Source organism: Andrena cerasifolii, chromosome 5 (assembly GCF_050908995.1).
Source record: "Andrena cerasifolii isolate SP2316 chromosome 5, iyAndCera1_principal, whole genome shotgun sequence".
Taxonomy (NCBI): domain Eukaryota; kingdom Metazoa; phylum Arthropoda; class Insecta; order Hymenoptera; family Andrenidae; genus Andrena; species Andrena cerasifolii.
In genome coordinates, this window is record NC_135122.1 from 8,447,830 (window position 1) to 8,466,482 (window position 18,653).

At 40.3% G+C, this 18,653-nt stretch overlaps 1 protein-coding gene across 7 annotated transcripts in view; it reads right to left on the minus strand.

Annotated features, from left to right (window-relative positions):
• Window positions 1-400: 400 nt before the first annotated feature.
• Window positions 401-18,653, minus strand: part of LOC143369220 (cytotoxic granule associated RNA binding protein TIA1) — a 591,539-nt gene continuing 573,286 nt past the window's right edge. For 6 of the 7 annotated variants that reach the window (XM_076812870.1, XM_076812876.1, XM_076812873.1 and 3 more), the window contains 4 exons: window positions 15,645-15,774; window positions 11,897-12,138; window positions 5,405-5,585; window positions 401-2,495 (listed from right to left, as the gene is read on the minus strand). In XM_076812870.1, coding sequence (XP_076668985.1) covers window positions 2,454-2,495; window positions 5,405-5,585; window positions 11,897-12,138; window positions 15,645-15,774 — 595 coding nt within the window. In that variant the 3' untranslated portion in view covers window positions 401-2,453. Of the gene's footprint in view, window positions 2,518-5,404; window positions 5,586-11,896; window positions 12,139-15,644; window positions 15,775-18,653 lie in introns of all 7 variants that reach the window. The other variant, XM_076812871.1, reaches the window with a different exon arrangement.

An 18,653-nucleotide genomic window follows, 5' to 3' on the forward strand; every position in this document is an offset into this window, starting at 1 on the left:
CTCTTCAAACTGTTGTCGATCTTCGCATATCGCTTTCTTCCAAATTCCTGCGCCCGTTCGTTTCTAACGATGCATGTACCATCGCCTCTATTTCGCTACTATTCAAATAGCTTAAACGCCGGAGGATTTGCTTTCTCTTCTCCATACGACGGAATTAGACAGAAGCAACCCTTAAAAGATTCAATCGAAGGACAGGATACAGATTCGTGAGGAAGAAACCCGATGTATCTAATCTAACTTTCGTGCTGTTTGTGCAATGTGTCTATCTACGAATTGTTTAATTTCTTTTTTCGTCTCTCGCTTGTGTTATAATTTTTCATTGTTTCACACACTCCCTTCCCCTCTCTATCTCTCTCGCTCTCTTCTTTCCTCTCACTCCCATTCTCATACATTATTAATATTTCTTTTAATCGCACGCACGAGCGTCACGCATCCTTACGCTTGTTTCGACTTCGTCCTCCGTTTCTCCACATTAGAAATTGGCCAAGTCGAAATTCGGGACATCGGACAGACCGTGAATCGATTCTTCCCCTTCGCTTGTCGAATCGTTAAACCCCCTCGTCATGTCCCCTTCTCTCCAATCTATTATACCCTTCGTTGTCGCGAATTCGTAGCCCAGCGAGCATGATCAGCTCAGAGCGAGTCACAGCAGAGAGACGCAGGGATAAACGACTTACTCTCCATCCTAAGCTTAATGATTTATTGCTTAAGCGTCTTAAAGTCGAGATTTCCTCTTTGGTTCTATGGTATGCGTATTATATAAAAATCTAAAGTATAAGTTAAAAACCACGGTAGACCCGGCACGATTGATTGGAGTCGACCGATCATTGGACGCTCTCTCCGATCCGTGGTACCATTTTTTTTTTTTTTCGTTATTTTTCTTCTCCCTCTTCCGTTTTTTGTCATTTTTTTTGTTCCTCTCTTTTCTGCCTTTTCTGCTCCGTCGTCGTAGTCGCGAGATCGACGCGCCAAGCACCGGTCGACGCCCCTCGGCGCATGCGGCTGATCTTTTATAAAAATATCCAACTGTCTAGGTGCCGCGTCAGAAGGATTCAAGTCGAACAATAAAAACGGCTCTTCGACTGTCTGCGAAGACTTCGTGCATGATTTGTCTTTTTGGCCACGAGTCTGATAATAAATATAATAACCGAAGGGGGGGAAGTCCTCGCAGCGGCGGAGAATGGATTAAGACACGGTGGATCTATCAGTTCCGTGGTTCACGATAGTCGAGTGGTTGTACGAAGGTGCGCTTTTTAACAGTCCCCCTCCCCCTCCAAATCCTCCCCCTCCCGAGGAACGCGGGATCGTCGACTTTTTTTTTTTTGTGGAGGTCTGCTTCCGCCTTGCCGCCGAATTTCGAATCGCCCTCGAGTAACGCTTTTATTATAACATACCTACCTAACTAGCTAAATTGTTGAATTTCGTTCTTAAATAACGCTCCTTTGTTTTTCCCGCCATTTTTATAGACTGTATAGAATCTTCACAAGTGTGCACGTGTTTCCCTCGAATCTCTCCTATTTACCATTTATACACCGCGATCACACCGGCGACCGCCGCACAGAGCTCCGTGTAACGCGTTCACGCTCTCCGCGCCGCGCCGTCGCAGTATTACAATTCTCGCTGTTGCAAGCCCCAAACTACAAAAATAATGAATCCGGGTTACGGGTGGGTATTTGGCGGCGCTCCGTCGCTTTCCAATCTCTCCTCCCCTCTTCCCGTCGCGAGACAAAGGAGCTTAGCGTTGATCGAATGCCGGGAGGTGTGAGCCACGGGCATCTTCGGCGTGCACGCTTCGCCTCGCTACCCTCTGCCGCATAGCCAGTCCCTTTGTGGCTGGACGCGACGCACAAAATATTGGCTGCTTATGTTACAGTGTTCGACGATCACATGGTGGTCCGCGTACCCCCGGAATTCGTGTTTCATTACTGAAGCTTTTGACACTACCGTGACGGCAACGCTATCTATTAATTCAAGCCGAGAGAGACGCTACGTTATCCTACAGACTGGACGAGAGGATACCTCTGATTTGTTGACGGTAGCGGTTCATTTTCCTTTCTCGCAAAAGTTGCCGGCTATATTTGGACGTGAAAATTTTTACGGGGAGCGTGGAAGTGTTTGTCTTTCTTTTCTTCTTTCGGTCGCTTCAGGAAACGTTCGCGGATGAGAGGTCCGGACCCCATTTCCATCCCCGTCGTTCCTCTTCCTTGGCTCTCTGCTTAGTAAGCGGTCGTCACTTGTTCTCTGGCGATCACTGCCATCTGTTTTTACGTGTCGTCAAGCCGGAAGCGGCATGATTTCTGTTGCTTTTGCTGTCGCGGTGGCGTCAACGGTGACGGAAATTTTATAGTTGTTGTTGGTTGTGGTGGTGGTGGTGGTGGTGATAATGGTGGTGGTGGTGGTAACTGTTGTTGCTGTAGAAGTTGTTCCTGTTGGTGGGGTGTACTTGCTTACCATCACACTAGAAGGCTAGGCGTCAGCCAGTCCTCATCCGCTAGCTGGACCGCAACCAAGAACACACTTTACCATTTGAACACACAAACACTGGTTAAGTCTTGGTCCGAATTTCAATAAAATAATAGAAATATTCTCGACAATTCACACACTCTCTCTCTATCCCTATCCCTGTTCCATCCTCTCTCTCCCTTTCTCGCACGCACGCTCACTTCAATCTCTCGTCTCCAACACCGAACACCCATTTTGTTCTCAATTCCCTGCCTCTCTTTCACTCTCACGCAGTCCCTTTCGTTCCGCGTTCGAGCTCTTCACATTCCAACACACGAAGACTGCTCGATCTGAATCTACCTTTACCGTGACTCAACCTCAATTACTCTTAATGCTCGGAAAGTGTGAACGATCAAAGAGGCGGTATCCTGCGAGCTGTGTTGCTTGGCCTCTTCGACTAAGTAGTGAGAAAAAGAAGAAAAGAAAAACGCCGAGAGAAACGTATCAGTGTAACGTGTACATGGTTTTTTTTTTTTTTTTGATCACGTGACTGCGACGTGCGATCGGGCAACCATTTTCCGTGGACCAATGGCTAAGTTCCTCGGTGCAATCGAAATCGAAATATCAACGACGACACTGGCGACACAACGGGACGCTCGTGCGTTCTTTCTTTCGCCTGTGCTGCCTCTCCTCCATGGAGTTGCATTTCATACGAAACGGTGATACTCATTTTATAAACACGCTCTCCAACGACATTTTTCTGGTTGAATACGAGGTTGAGCCAGGTCGTAGATGCAGTTTCCTTGATGTAAAGTGATATTTGAAAGTAAGGATAAGCCAGGCCGTGCGATGATAGTGGTAGCGATCACTGTGCCTGCGAACCGAAATATGTAAATAAAGACAATTTTTCGGATGATTTCGAGTATCTCTCCTGGCCCGCAGTCATTGGTTCAAACAACAGCTTTCATCGTTCACCTTTTCAACAATTGCGATAAAAGGGGGCACGCGTGTCAGCGTTTTAAAGAATTGGGGAGTTGAAATGGTAAATGACGTGAGTGCCAAAAGCGAAGATTTTCAATGTTTTCTTTCCAACTACAGCGACGTTGGTACCTATGATCTCAGCTCCGTCTCGCAACAGTCCTAGAAACTAAAATGAATTATTAAAGCACTTCAAGCGTTTATCGGGTTAATAATCTCTTATTTCTTTGGCACTTAGATTGTTTGCCATTTCAACTCCTCAATTTGTAATTATCTTCGTGAGGAAAATGTGAAGGAGCAGTTCCTTAGTTATCAAATTCTGCGTGCATATTATAATTCTGCTTTTTATTGGATTTTTTTTTATATACTTTACTCGATTGTGATATGATTACAAATTTCAGTCCGTTACATTTGATGGACAGTTTCAAAAATCATGATTTTCTTATGTTTCACTCGGAATTGGAATGTCTTATATACTTTTTGTATCAGAATGAATCGAAGAAAACCCAGCGAGATACTCGATTTTAGACAAATAAAGTTGAACAAGCGTGTACTTCAGCCAAGTCCATGCTCCAACGAACATTCGTGCGTATTAAATGTAATGCAGAAATATTTGAGGGTAGGTTTGACGTTCTCATGCGCGGTGGTCGAAAAATCGGACCTTCGACTTTGCATTTAGTATGATCAATTCGCTCTTCAGTCCCATTCACTAATTGTAATATTGTTATGCTGGTGATGATTTCTGGGGACGTTGTTTCGTCGAGTAAGAGCTAAATAAAAATGTAGCGAAATATATAAATAAATAGTAAGGCAGCGTTTTTATTTTTTTCATGATGAATTCTGTGATGAACCTTGAGAGAAAGTTTGTTTGGTTGATGAATGAAAGCATATCACGAAATTGGAATGAACTAAAGGAGTATTATATTTTATGTCTGTTAAATAATCAGTGTTGGGTAATTAAAATTATCATTCTTAATTCATTCAAATACACTACAATATTTTCCATAAACCATAATAATATTTTCAAATTGGCAATTTCAAATTCAATCTATTAAAAGGGTGATTGCCCCTTTATTTTTTATACTTGAAAATCGATGGTCCACAAAATTTGTTTTATGATACACTATACAAGGGTTAATAGTAAATAATTGGAAACAGAAATGGGACATTTCAATGGAATAGCGGAAACAGGAATTTACGTTTTTCACAAATGGTAATTAAATTTGATCGACGAAGCCGCATGCATGACGAGGAAAGTGACCACGAGGATGTGTTGCAGAAATTCATGCGTGTAAAAATGGGAGGGTGCGACATTCACTATGTGGCCGTTACCATCGCTTAACACGAATGAAGTGCAACACGTAAACCGATTCTCTGTTTAACATTTTCAGGGACAATGAAACAAACAATCCTATGAAAGAAGTCACTCATTACACAAATGTTCTCAATCAACAATCATCCAGTCACCTCATGAAATCTTTTACTGCGTACAGAAGCCAAGACTGAAACTTGGAAAACTATTACCATAATTTGATCCATTCATTCTTTACTATTCGATCGGATTAGAAGAAAAGCTGGGTACATGGTTAATATCAGATTACAGAATTTCTCATCTGTGTAAAAGTTCGATAAAAGAAAATACACTGTGACGTATCAGGTACAAAACATTTCATGTTTCATTCATCAAAGCTTTTCAAGAATATTATCCCGTATTTATTTTAAGCAGTGCGCCCTTATTACGGCAACAGGGTCAGGGGGAAATGGAAGCACGCATGAAAGAAATGCTTCCCCTTTGTGCCCGTCGTTGCATAACTGTGAGAATCGCGCGATTGATCGAATTCGTTGATCTCCCAATGAATGGATCAAGTTGGCAATACAATGCAGAGATACGAGAAGCAGGGTACACTTACATCGAGTACGGGGACATATAGAATAGAATATGCAACGCGCATAGAAAGAAGGCACACAGAAAGATAATGGATACCTGGAACTGTTGCATCGGGTAGGCCATCATTTGTGCCGGCGGTGGAGGTGGTGGGGGCGCGGCTTGCACCCCTGGGGGTGCCGTGACCGTCGTGGCATGGTGTGACGGTAACTGTGGTCCCCCGGGTAATCCCTGGCCCCAGCCTGCTGGCGTGCCAGCGGCATGGACACCCATTCCCATTCTGTATTTACAGGTTGTACATATAATTCCCGCGTAAATAAATGAGCACGTTCTAGAGAGGGGGGAAAAGAGAATTTTTGCTCATTCAACTTGAAACGGGCAACGGGTCGATATCCTGTGCCAGATGTAATACGAATTGTTGCACGGTATATTTTGGCTAGCGTGCAGAAGCTCTCGTTACATTTGTGTAGAACTCGTAGGGAGGAAATTTAGATGAATTTTAAATAGTGATAGATTAATGTGTAAGGAGCAGTTGTTGTCTTTATGGTTATTTTTTGGAACCTGTAAATGAAGGGTAAGGGGAAAACCAGGGAATGTTGTACAAGAGATTTATTCGGAAAATTAAGCTGTAATACTTTGGTCCACCAGTAAAGAGACAAGGTTCAATGAAATTATTTTTCTTATATAATTTTCTTCCTCCTGCTTTTAACCAGTATACCAAATCTTTATCGGTATCTTACGGCGGTATTTGGACTCCATAACCCTTTGTGACTCGACAGTTCGGTAGTCCCAGTTGCCACCAACAAAATATGCTATAAATCGCAGAATTACGAAAAATGGACATTCCCCGTTTTTTCCCCCCTTACCCTTCAAATGTATTACTGACGTGTACTTTTTCCAGGTAGCATTTGTTTATTGTTTGCGACACATGTTACACGTAGAATGGTATAAATCGCAGCGAGCCTGAATCAAGTTACGCTTTGAAGTCGTGATGCATTGTTGTTCTGCCATTTACTCATTTGTAATAGTGTCCTGTATTCCATTGGAAATGTTAAATGCAAAAAAGAATTAGGGAAGAACAATAGCTGTGTTTTATCACGACTATCAGAACATAATGAAAATGAGGACCATTTACGTACTTTCGTTGGATATAATAATTAGATATCAAGATTTTTTCTAGACAAATGTTGAAAGTTGCTATATAAATAAATGCTAAAATATCCCTAGTATAAATTTGATAAAGGTCACGTGTATAATTGCAAAATATATGTTGCGAGAGACTTCAATACTGACAATCAATATGTAATTGAATAAATTGTTCATTATTGAACAAATATATGGAGAAAAAAATTGTGCCATAAATAAAATCCTTGGCTACTGAGTTCAGGATTAAATGGCAAAACAAGATAAAATAAAATGCATGTATCAAGTTGCACATAAATTTCATGCAAACTTGAATAAGTATCTACAATCTGTGTGGCAAGGAAAAAAGGTAGAACCGATGCCCTGCCTACCACACAGATTTACTATTACTCGACGTTCGACTTTACACTTAAAATTGTTGTTAGATAACGTTTAGTACCGAACTGACAGTTTTATAACGCTCTGCATTTACGTTCCGTCGTTGTAACACGAGATCTCTTATGGCTGTGAGTTATGCAACGTCAACGCCTACCTTCCAATAACATTTTTAACATACTTTACGAGCCGCACACGCGAACACGGCAGACGCGATGGAAATAAATTTATGGGACAAATCAATTGTATGCAGCTTTTCTGAGTTACCACGCACGAAGGAGGAGACTGGAAAAAAGTAGGAAAATATTTCACGTGTATGAAAGAAACTAGAAGCTGTGCTGTATAGTGATAAAAACTGATTAAGAAATAACCGGACGAATAAATTTCATTTGTAAGTATCGAAAGCATTAAAACCAAAGCGTTCATTAATATTCATAGACGCAGTGGTTTTTCGCGATAAATAATTCCCACCAAGGGCGCTATGGTAAAAACGATTTATAATTCACGCGAGATGATCGAAATAGGGAATTTCAAAGTTACGCGAATAAATGTATTGTCGCCTAAAGGTTTTTAAACGTTTACCGCGCAATGCGGGGCACCGAAAGTTTTCGGTTATACAGGATTTCTTACATTACTGGTTTACAATCCTGGTAACGCTCGAAAAGCATTCGGGTACGCTCTTTTAAGAGCGTCGTTTTACGGATCGTAAGAACGTCGAAAGATATTCACCGGAAAGCATCCCATTCGTCTGTGCCGCGTAATCTCTAAAAATTGCGCGATCGGCAAACGCGCAAACTCGATTCGATATCTCTGTTAAGAGTACAATGTTTACTACTCCGTTCAACAACCTGAGCACATAGTTGGACGTCCCATAGAAATCGGTCAACAAGACTCGCGAGAAATTCGAAAGATTCATATGACGCGTTACAAATTCTTGTGTGAAGCCTAGATAGGAAGCATTTAATTCATTTAATCTTTCTGTTGCATTTGATGTTAGACATCTGGATGAAATTAAAATATGATGTAGTCGATGAAAGATTAAGGGGCATTAATCAGTTTGCTGGCTTAGGAATTCGTTTAAAAATAAACTCCCTAATATCAGCTGCAAGATACGATTGAATTGGCGTGGAAGAACGCTTTCATTATCAATGCAAGTGAAGATTTCAGAAATACGCAGGCTAAAATGTAATTCGCAGCGCAACCGAAAATGTGGCGAATTCTACGTGTTAAACTGAATTGAAAATGAGGAATATAATTTTTTCGTAGAATGTCTAGTTCACGAGTAAATTGGGTCTCAGGGTTCTCGCGTAAATGTCTGACTAATTAGTGCACTGTACTACTGGGTACTCTATTTTCTGGGTAAATGAGTGATAGCAAAGTCACGTTGCATAATGGACCTTTTTTTATTCCTTTCATCAACATTTACAATTTGAAATAAAAATGAAATCGATTGAACGACTAATAATTTTGCTGTATAAAATGAATTTTCATAAAAATGGCTAAGTGTTAGCGTCGAATATTCTGGGAAGGTTTATATATTTCTACCTTTAAATTTTCACCTCGGTTTCGTCTAAAAAGTACACTTCACGATCGCAGCCTTCCCATGTGAATACGATTTAGTTATCGTGTCTGACTATTACTCGCCGTTTCTGCTTATGACAGTGATAGAGCTCAATCAATACACTCCATTCTGACAAACTGTTTGTTTTCTAGTGCACATGAAAAATTGTGTTTGAATTACTTATGGCAATAAAATATTGAATTTCTTGACCACCAATCGCTGCTTCTGATTTTTATTTGACCAGTTTTAATGAAAAAGTCTGAACAAAAACATCTGAAAAATTACAAAGTGGAAATGGATTAGTATTTTATATTCACGTGCAACATTCGGAGCGACATTTTCAGTAACTTTCAATGGAATAAGAAGTCAATACATAATCTATAAAAATACAACTGTGTATTATTTAAACCACATTCTGTTTCGTAGAAAACCCATCCGCGCGCAAACAAATTTTCTTGCAAATTGAATATTCATTTTTACACGATGAATCGTCCATTTTCCTGGTTGCAGCAAAAATTACATTCTATTTTTTACGTTATATGAATCTCAGGCATTTAATGATACATAATAATTAAATAGTAATTACACTAAATAAAGGTAACACCATGTTTTGCATTATGTTTCTATGGAATAGCTGGAATTTTAATAGCTGGCAATAATAGCAGTTAATAATAACTTATGTACTGTAATTTAGAACCCCTTATTTTCTATCTATATTATATTATATTGCATTAACGCATTCTGTACTCCAAGCTACTTATTTAGCTGTTTATGCACCCAGCAAATTTGCGGATACAAAGTTACTTACGAGACCATCCAACAGATTTTCCTTGTAGAAATGTGAAGTGATTCAGGTGCAATTGAAAGGTAGAACAACGGGGTAAAGGATTTATTACACGAAGCGTGAAACGCACTATTTTTAATAGTGCACGAAATTTAAGAACCAAATGTAATTATTATTATTAAGCATAAATGAAGAACAAATTGGTTTCTATGTAACCACAGAACGCGTATGCTCCCAAGCAAATAATTTTTCATCCTCAAGGCGAGTAAGATATGCTGCTCAACTTTGGCGACCTATTTCAGAATTTCTTAGCATATCTTCTTCGCTTTTGACCGACCTGCCAACGATTAATGTCGAAGAACATTTGATAGCGTTTTACGAAGGACGCTTCCTTAATTTTCGTACCGTTTAAATCTCATAGAGGGTGTAAAACGTCAGTTTCAGTTCCACACTTTGCTACATACACAATTAAATGCTTTAGTTTATTTCGAACGTATACCATTACTTATTTTACAGTCCTGACGATACTCCAGAAACATTTGGATATCCACTTTAAGGGCGTCATTTCATAGATCGTAAAAGCGTCGAGAGATATTCTATTCCAGAAATTTCCTCGAGGTATATACTGTGTGATCCTTAAAAGTTGCGCCCTTTTGTACCTTCCGCATTTGCAGGTCACAGTTTAAACGAGCGCAGTATTTACTACTTTACGACGCAGTCGAATTTCCAATTAAATTTATTTACTGGTTTATTCGCCCATTTCTGCAAGCACTGGTCCTATTCTATTATCGTTTGTATTCGCAAACTGTTTGCAGTGGTACATCTTTCTAGTTCAAGGTTACATACTACATCGTGTAAATCATTTATTGGCTTAATTTAGTATGATTATTAATGACATTTTGGCATAACTTTGAGGCACAAATAAAATTTAAAAGATACGAAATTTATAATTTAAAATAGATAATTAAATGCAAAATACCACTAATGTGACATTATAATAATTGTACTTTGTTATGGAGTTATCGTTTAAATAACTTCATTCACTTTCTTTTATTTTACACCTTTGGCAATCAGAGTCACACAGTGTATTGATAGAAATATTTATTTTTAAACATAGAAACAAATTAACTTCCAAAAGTTACATAATACTTTCAGCTGCGATCGTATTTTAAATTTTTTTTTGTATTTCATTTAAATTCTCATTAGACAAAAAAAAATGTTAGTAAATTTGTGAAAGAAGGCTCAAAAGACCGTGGTTGCGCTCGTTAATTTGAAATAGAAAATCAAGTGGTGTATTGTTGAAGTTTATCTGCAGTTTGTCCTCGAAAGGGGAATCAAAAGAATTGCTGTTACTTAAGTCGTGTCAACAAAGCTGCGACAGTCTCGTTTCGAGCAACTGGCGAGTTACAATTGATCCTGTTTCTTTACAGAGAAAATGCAAGCGAAGCGGGGATAATAGACACTTCTAACAAACCACTATTAAAACGACAGAAGTACTGTTCACTTGACAAAAGAAAACAAGTTGGGCGTAACAGTTTTTAAAATCTGCACAGATGTCTATTATGATAATAATATACAAAAGACCCTTTTTTTAAAACTATTTTCTGCTTCCCTCAGTTCAGTGGTATTGTAAATGCTACTTTCTTCTTTAAAAAATTCAGGGTTTTACGTGTAATAAGGAATATAAATTGTACAAATTGTATTAATTATGCTTATGAAATGCATCATGCAAATCGGTGCCCTTTGCAATCTTGTGTATATTCATACTATACAATTTACCTTGAAGTTTTACTACTCGAAGGGATATATGTATATTTGTTGACCTTAAAATTTGTTCATTGTGGTCAAGTATAACGTTTTCTTAGGCAATATGTTAATGTGAGTTATAAAGTGCATCTACTATGCAGACCAGCATGTAATTTCTACTGAAGATAAATTTAGGGGTATCCAGTATACAGACTCTACTCATCAAAAGTCGAGTGTAAAATAATCGTCAATATGCGAGAACATAAGAACAGCAAGTGACCTGACGTCGTTGTTCCTAAAAAATCTGGCCACAGAGTGGGGAAGGTGGTGTTGTCTTCCGATAAGAAGACTGTAATGAACTGTACAGCCTTTAACCCAGTGCCACTGCATTGAAATAATTCCCAGTTCCTTGAAAAACGTACAGTGCCTTGCAGAGATATGCTGCCTAACCTGGTACCCACTCACCTATGTACTGTGAAACGATATCCCTACACTGTTACACATATTTACTTCTATTCCTACAAGTCCCAGGAACTTACAGTACTAATACCAAGGAATTCACCTCAGAGCTCTTGAATTATCTGCAGCGCACTCAAGGATGCTAGCAATTTTTCCCTTCACTACTTTTACCACATCACTATGTCTCTGTGAGGCATGATACCCCAGAACCGCTGCAGCAAAAGCATTCTTACTTCGTTTAACCCTACCACTATCCTCGGGTGCTTTCCACCCAACCGCGTTCCTATTCCTATAATCTTACTACGGCCCCCGGGTCATCTCCGACCCAATCGCGCTCCCATTTCTTCGACTCTACTACGGCCCCCGGGTCTTCCCTGACCCAACCGCGTACTCGTTTCTTTGAAGATCATCCTAGATTAAAGAAACGTACGCGTGCTTCTCGTTCCCCGGCCTGATGCTCAATGCAAGGCGAGAGTGAAGGCCGTAGCGGATGTAGGAATAAGAGTTTCTAATGGATATTTACCCCATGTATTGCGCCTGTTGATATCCAGCGAACTGTCCGTAAGTGTATCCCTGCATCCCTTGGAGGAAACCACCAGCCTGCATCTGTCCCGCTGTCGTGGGGTAGGATTGGGGCGGATACCAGTACCCCAGCTGGCCAGCACCGCCAACGCCACCGACGCCTCCGACACCCGCGACGCCCGCCGCCGCCGCGGCGGCAGCTGCTGCCGCCGCGTAGTATGGATACGTCGCCGACGATAACGCCTGGAAGAGCACGGGGATCAATGAAACAGAAAAGAGCAGGGACATTGCCTGGCTTTTACGCTTAACGATGTCAATAGGGTTAAGAATGGTAATACCGCGCGCTTTTAAAAACCCTCGTAATGTTTCATGCGCGCCGTTAAATTGTCGGAAGGGGAGCGATCCGGCGATTACTTCAATGCGCCGCCGCCCCAGCTGCTGCATTTTCGAATTTTCGTAGCAAATCCTTCTGCCGCGGGTGTTATTAACCCTTTAGCCGCGAATACTGATCGCAGGGTGTTCCTTTGAGGTTTCACGTTGGACAGTGGGATCGGAATAAAGGAAAAAAAGGGAAAAGATAGTTGATAGTTGATAGGGTTGTGTGTCTTTCACAGCTACTTGGTTGGAAATGCTTACACGTTCTTAGGAACGCCCTAGAATAATTATACATATTTTATGATCGAGATCTACAACTTTTGTCTGGCATATTTTTTTTATGTAATCAATAACTTAGAGGATAATTAAATAAAATCGACTTTGTGCGCTTTTAAGTAACTATCTAAATGTCCAAGGGCCCAGAGGCTCCTTCTCCCCTTATCCAGTCAGGCTCAAAATTTACATAGAAAACCTTAAAAACAATTCCCCTAAAATTTTCACCCCAATGTACATACTCGTTCATAATATTAGCATAATTCTGCTACACTGACCAGCAGCTAAGCTTACAATTATTCAAGGAGGAAGCAATTGGGTTTTCAACCCTCTTTGGGGCAACGCCAGTGAAGCTGGCACGCCTTGTTGACACAAGCGAGGATCCTGTCCATAAGGTACTAGTGGGCTTCGTAACAACGTTTCACCATTAATCTTTGACGAATGCATTTATAATGTAGCTGCTTTCTCATCCCTCCCTCTCATAATTCATTGCCACCGCGGTCATTGAGACGGTACTTAACGAAGAGCGTCTCTGAAGACTAATATTGTAAAGAGGGCGAGCGGAGGAGCCCAAAGTAAAGGCCTCGATTGTCGCCCGCGACGTTTCCAAGCTAATTTAGCGGGGCTAAGAAAGAGATCGAACACAGAAGCGGTGCAACTGCGCCGAGTATGAGACCGTGAGGCCATGATGAGGTACGTAGTAATGCGATATCCCCGGTACTCGTGGGAGAAGCGCGTTATGGGAATAGGGATCAATTAGAGCGATGTCACGGGCCGAGTAACAGTGGATGGATGGATGGAAGTACTACTGAGGAGAGGGCGAGGGAGGCGAGGGCGTACTTCGGCTACCATTTCCAGATCGGACGTACTCACTCGTCCTACTGCCGCTAATTGCTAAGAGACCCGATAGACACACTTTAGATCAAGGCTTGTGAATAGACCGGAATCTTGCACGATTCCCTGTCCTCCCTCCTTCCCCCTTCCGCCTTCCGTTTTTACTCCTCCACTAGCCCCGTACTAGCTGGTCGTGTACCGAGCGCGTAGCCTGAACCGGATGAAGCTAGTGATCGAATGCTGTAATTATTTCCTTTCGCCAATATTTCACAGGATTTCACTTTTCGCGATTCACGGACGCCAGCGATACGTAGCAGCTTGATATTTTACTTTCAAATGAGACGGAATGGATTCCCGATAAAATTAGTATTCCATTTTTGGGGATTAAGGGAAACGAAGCTGGAACGAAGGATTTGAAGCGATTCGAGTTGGACGCGGGCAGGTTCGTTGGGTTTTATAAAGATCGTTATAGCCGATCTTGATTTTAGCCTCGCAGTACGAGTGTTTTTAGGGGGATTGAAAAGTCGTCTGTTTTAGTAAACAATTTCTATGGTTCTTGTTTATGCAGTATCGGAATAGAAATTGTAAAATGATTTTGGGATCCTCTTGTTTGACTTTAAGCGTAACTATGGTCTGATTACAGTGGAAACGCCTACCAAGAGAATACATTCGATTCGATTCAATCTCTAATTCAAACCCTAACTCGGCTCTAGTTCAAAGTGAACTCAGCACTAATTGCTGGGATCTTTGGCACCTACCTCTAAAGTCAAAATACAGCTGAAATGCGAACTTTCCAAGTTATGTTCCCCTTAATTCTGTGCTATTCCATTCCTATTTATTTAAATTATGTATCAGTGTATTCGGGGTTTTACTTATTTTCTTGCGGATAGTATTTCTCTAAATATTACAGCAGTGACATTGACGCGGACTCGTAAAAAGCTGTTATACAAAATATGACCTTTTTATCAGATTTACTATACTGCTATACCCGTTCATTGTGCAACGACCTTTCTTACTTTATACGATGCAGTTATCGTGTAAGTTGATAAGTACAAAAAGTGCAATAATTCTCAGATTAGACTTAAACTCTACACTAAATTTATAGGGAATTTAAGGTTTAAGGTATTCATTATGCAAGAATGACCTTATAAAATCGTGCATGCTATTTTCTCGAAAACTATTAGGAACGGCCACAAATATTTTTTATAATTATAAAGTTAATTATTGTTCTTTCTGTGACGTATGCAGATTAAATGCTGAACTATTTTCAGGGACTAGGGACGTTATTCCTTTATCTCGTTACAATTAAATAAACTTTTTCTCACAGGTAGCATAATTAAGGAGGTGGGTATGAACTCCACATAATTTTCATGCTTTTTTTTAACTGTTCACGTGTTCCCAGTTTTATGTCATGTGACAAGCACTTGAAATGGCAGGTATTAGTTATTTAAAGAAGCACCGAAAAATGTAAAGGAGTTGTACAACCAGGAAGGCATACTGTCACTTTTTCAAACGAAATAGTATATAAATTATTACGTTTATGCGTCTCGTGGGGGGCAACCCGGTAGCGATACCGCATATATCACATAAACGGTCCCACTGAGGTCTCAGGTTTCAGAAAAGAATTTGATCGTTACACCTAGTAGTTTCCCGAAAACACCTTCTACCACTTTATGCATCACCCAGCATAACTTACGCGTTCATTTTTTCCAATTTAAATTAATACTTATTCTGATATTTCTTTCGCGTCTCAAGTATTAATACCTAGACCATATATTAACTCTCGGTTTACAATAATTATTAGTTCTTTTACGTAAGTCACGTCTCTTAAAAAGTAAAACGTCGACCTTATTTTGAGTTAAATATAGTATTCCGCAAATTGTAATTGAAAATAATCAGATACCATTAATTTAATTGAATTTTAATCTGTTACAAAAAATAGCCAAAGTCTTCCGAAACATTCCGGCAAATTGTGCATTTTTATTCTGTTCTTATATTCTCGTGAAAAGTATTCGTAAACGTTTCTCAGGGCACGCGTACCTTCTGTTCTTATAGATATCTTTTACGAGCGATATAGTTTAAGAATTTAGGAAACGAGATACGAGTTCCACGTATCCGTGTTTTCCTATGTCTCTACGAGATAATCCATAAAATAAATGATTTAGAAGTGCATCCTAAGTAACGTTTCAAATTTTATCCGGCACAGTTGTCGTGAATTTCATCGCCTCCCCTTTTCATGGAGGTTCAATAAAAGAGCGAACGTTTACCTGCCCAGTTTGTTGAGAATTGTTCGGGTCTCCGCTCTCCTTGCCCCAGCTGCATTTCACCGTTTGACCATTGATGTCGGTGTTGTGTACTGCCACAATAGCGTGTGTCGCCGATTCTTTGGTAGAAAACCTGAAATACAACCAGATTAGCTTCAAACGTTTCCCTTAAACGCGAACACGTGTATTCTTAAAATAACCGATAATCCTGCGACGCTTTTATACAAAACATGACGCGCTTACGTGAAAAAGGATAAATCCATTTCATTTCATTTCCAACGACGCTGGAAAATTTTAATGTTCTCTACAAACTTTCACCCCCAAATTTCAATTCTCTTACTGTAAACGAAAACCATATGCTGCAAACAGCTTCTTTAAAGTAGCCTAAAGAGAAATACCCAAGAATTTCTCGGAGTCGTTAACTAAATTTTGAAATATTCAAATTCCAATTTGGAGTTGCCTGCGTTAAAAAATGATTGGTTTTGTAACGCGTGAAATTTCTCTCAACGAATTTACAGTGACTACACATATTAATCACTGCGATTCGAGGTTTGAGTGTGGCAACTATATCTCAAGAAACACTATAATAATCAGAGCCGAAAAGTAATTAGATGCCGACATTCTCGTGTCTCCCTAGTATCAGCCCATCCCAATTATCATTGTATCAATTCTCACTCCGGCACATGCGTGTCCCGCCAAAGCTCAAAATCAATTTTCGCGAAAACCAAGTCTCGAATGAGAAAATTTTATTCCACCCTTTTGATTCATTTTTCGGCAGAGAATCACCTTCTGCCCGCTTCTACCATCCTTTCAGCCGCACCCTGTGTACCCCAAACCTATCTCGCATTAAAAATTCATTTCAAACATATTCCCTCTCTGCCATGTGTGACGAGTGCAGTCGAACCCTCCCAACACATAGCCTCGCACATAAGGGGTGGAGGGAGGGAGGAATACGTAGCGCGATCCGGCACTCTTTCCGCCAGTTACACAGGACCTTATTATCGTAGCTTTAACGAAATGGTCAGCTACTAGTGCACTCAGCGATTCCTGCAGTTTAATTTATGCGATTTTTCCTGCGCGCACGAATAACCACGATAATTGTGAATCCCGCGGAATCTAGATTACCATGGGCCCAGAGATTCCACGTTAAATCGTAACCCCCGCGTATGTATGTATATCGGCGCTACTTTGAATTTCATACAGTTTGGAGAGCGTTCAAAGTGTATCGAGCACACGAACAGACCACCCCCTCGCCCCTCTCTCTCTCTCTCTCTTTCTCTGCCACCCTCCCATCGATGTTATCATTTCGTCGATAACGACCGAGCTGGCCATCCACCCCCCGTTCGCCCCTTTTGCTGGCCGACGGTGTTATCTTGTTCTTTGTCGCGCGCTATTTATTTATTATGGCGGGGCCGAATCCGAACCGTCGTCGTCCATGGTATTACAGGCGGATTCGCATTCCTAAGAACGCGGACAGTGGCTTATTTATCGAGTCCTTCAATTACGGGGAGGTTAAAGTTTGCCATTTGGCGTTTACCCAAGATTCAAGGGGTGATATGTCCCCGTAAATGTCGTCTATGTAACCCGGGCGGCGAGGGGGGGTACGTTATGCCGCGCTGCCGGACATAAACACGTCGTTTTTAGGGGCATTATAAAGATAATCTTGTGTACGGATGCTCGCCCTGCAGGATTCAGAATACAGCTTCCGTCCTTTAACGAACGGGATATTCCGTCCTATGATCAAATGATCCCGAGGAGCCCCGTGGAAAATAAATACTCGGCTGGAGGCACGGCGGGTATATACTTATTTAAATATATACGCGTATCTTGGCGTTCCAAGTGGAACGCGGTAGAGCACAATGTACGCGCGGGGGGTGTTATTAAGGTGGAATTATTTCAATTTAAAATTCCTTTTATGCGATGTCCTTTGTGTTGCGTTGTGCTTGGATTGTGTCGCAGAAGCTGCATGCTAATACGTAGCGGAGGATACGATTTCAATGAAGTATTTTGTCTGGACGAAACGGTGGCTGATTGGTAAAATGTATTCTTTAAAAAAGATTTTGCTCGCGCATTATTTGTTGGCTTGAATTGTTGTTTAAATGTGCAAGTAAATAAAGGTACTAAAACGTTTGTCGTTTCTTCATCTGTACTTTAATTCACGGAGTTCTCGTTTGTAAACATTTGTCTCGAAACGCATTCAATTGTGACGTTTTATTACTTTACTTTCTGATAAATCATTTGTGTAATAATTTCTTGGGTAAATGTAAGTAAGATAATGTTTGATTTAAAGATTTTATACAATAGGAGATTTTATAAAGGGCAGGGAAAAATGAATAATGAATATTAAATACAAAATAATTATTAGGGGAGAATGGGGCAGGCGCGGTTAGCGGACAACGATGTGTTTCGTAATTTTACTGAATAAATCAGTATAATACTAGTTATTTTCGAATCCTACAATGTTGATAGCTTAAGTTTATAAAAAAATCATTTCCAAGAAATATTTCACTCCACATCTTGATTTTTGTTTACAATTATCGCTTAAGTGACCGCTATTACCCCCTTTTATCCTAGTATTTTTAACAATTGAGATCTACTTGTGAAATTCAAAGTAAATTTTCTTTTTTAATAAGAAGATTATCAGCAATGTATCCTGCTGTTGGCATGTTATGTCTCTGCTTTTTAGCTGCTCCACACAACACGATTTTCAAGTTTTAAGAATATATATCCAAAGTGAACGTAATTCTATGTAGGTACGTAAATATCTATACTTGACGTTGAGGCACATATTATTGACACCGAAGGTTTGATGATTAAACAATTACCCAGGAAGTTTAAACCACACACGATGAAACATCGTGAAAGAATCTCTGAAATTTCTTTCAACTCGCATTAAAGAGCCCTGCGTACTGGTGACGTTAATATTATGGAAGAAATTGAAAGTATTGGAATAGTAGGTCACAGTACTCCGGATCCTCGTGTCCCATATCCGGTTACCTTAAAACGTATATC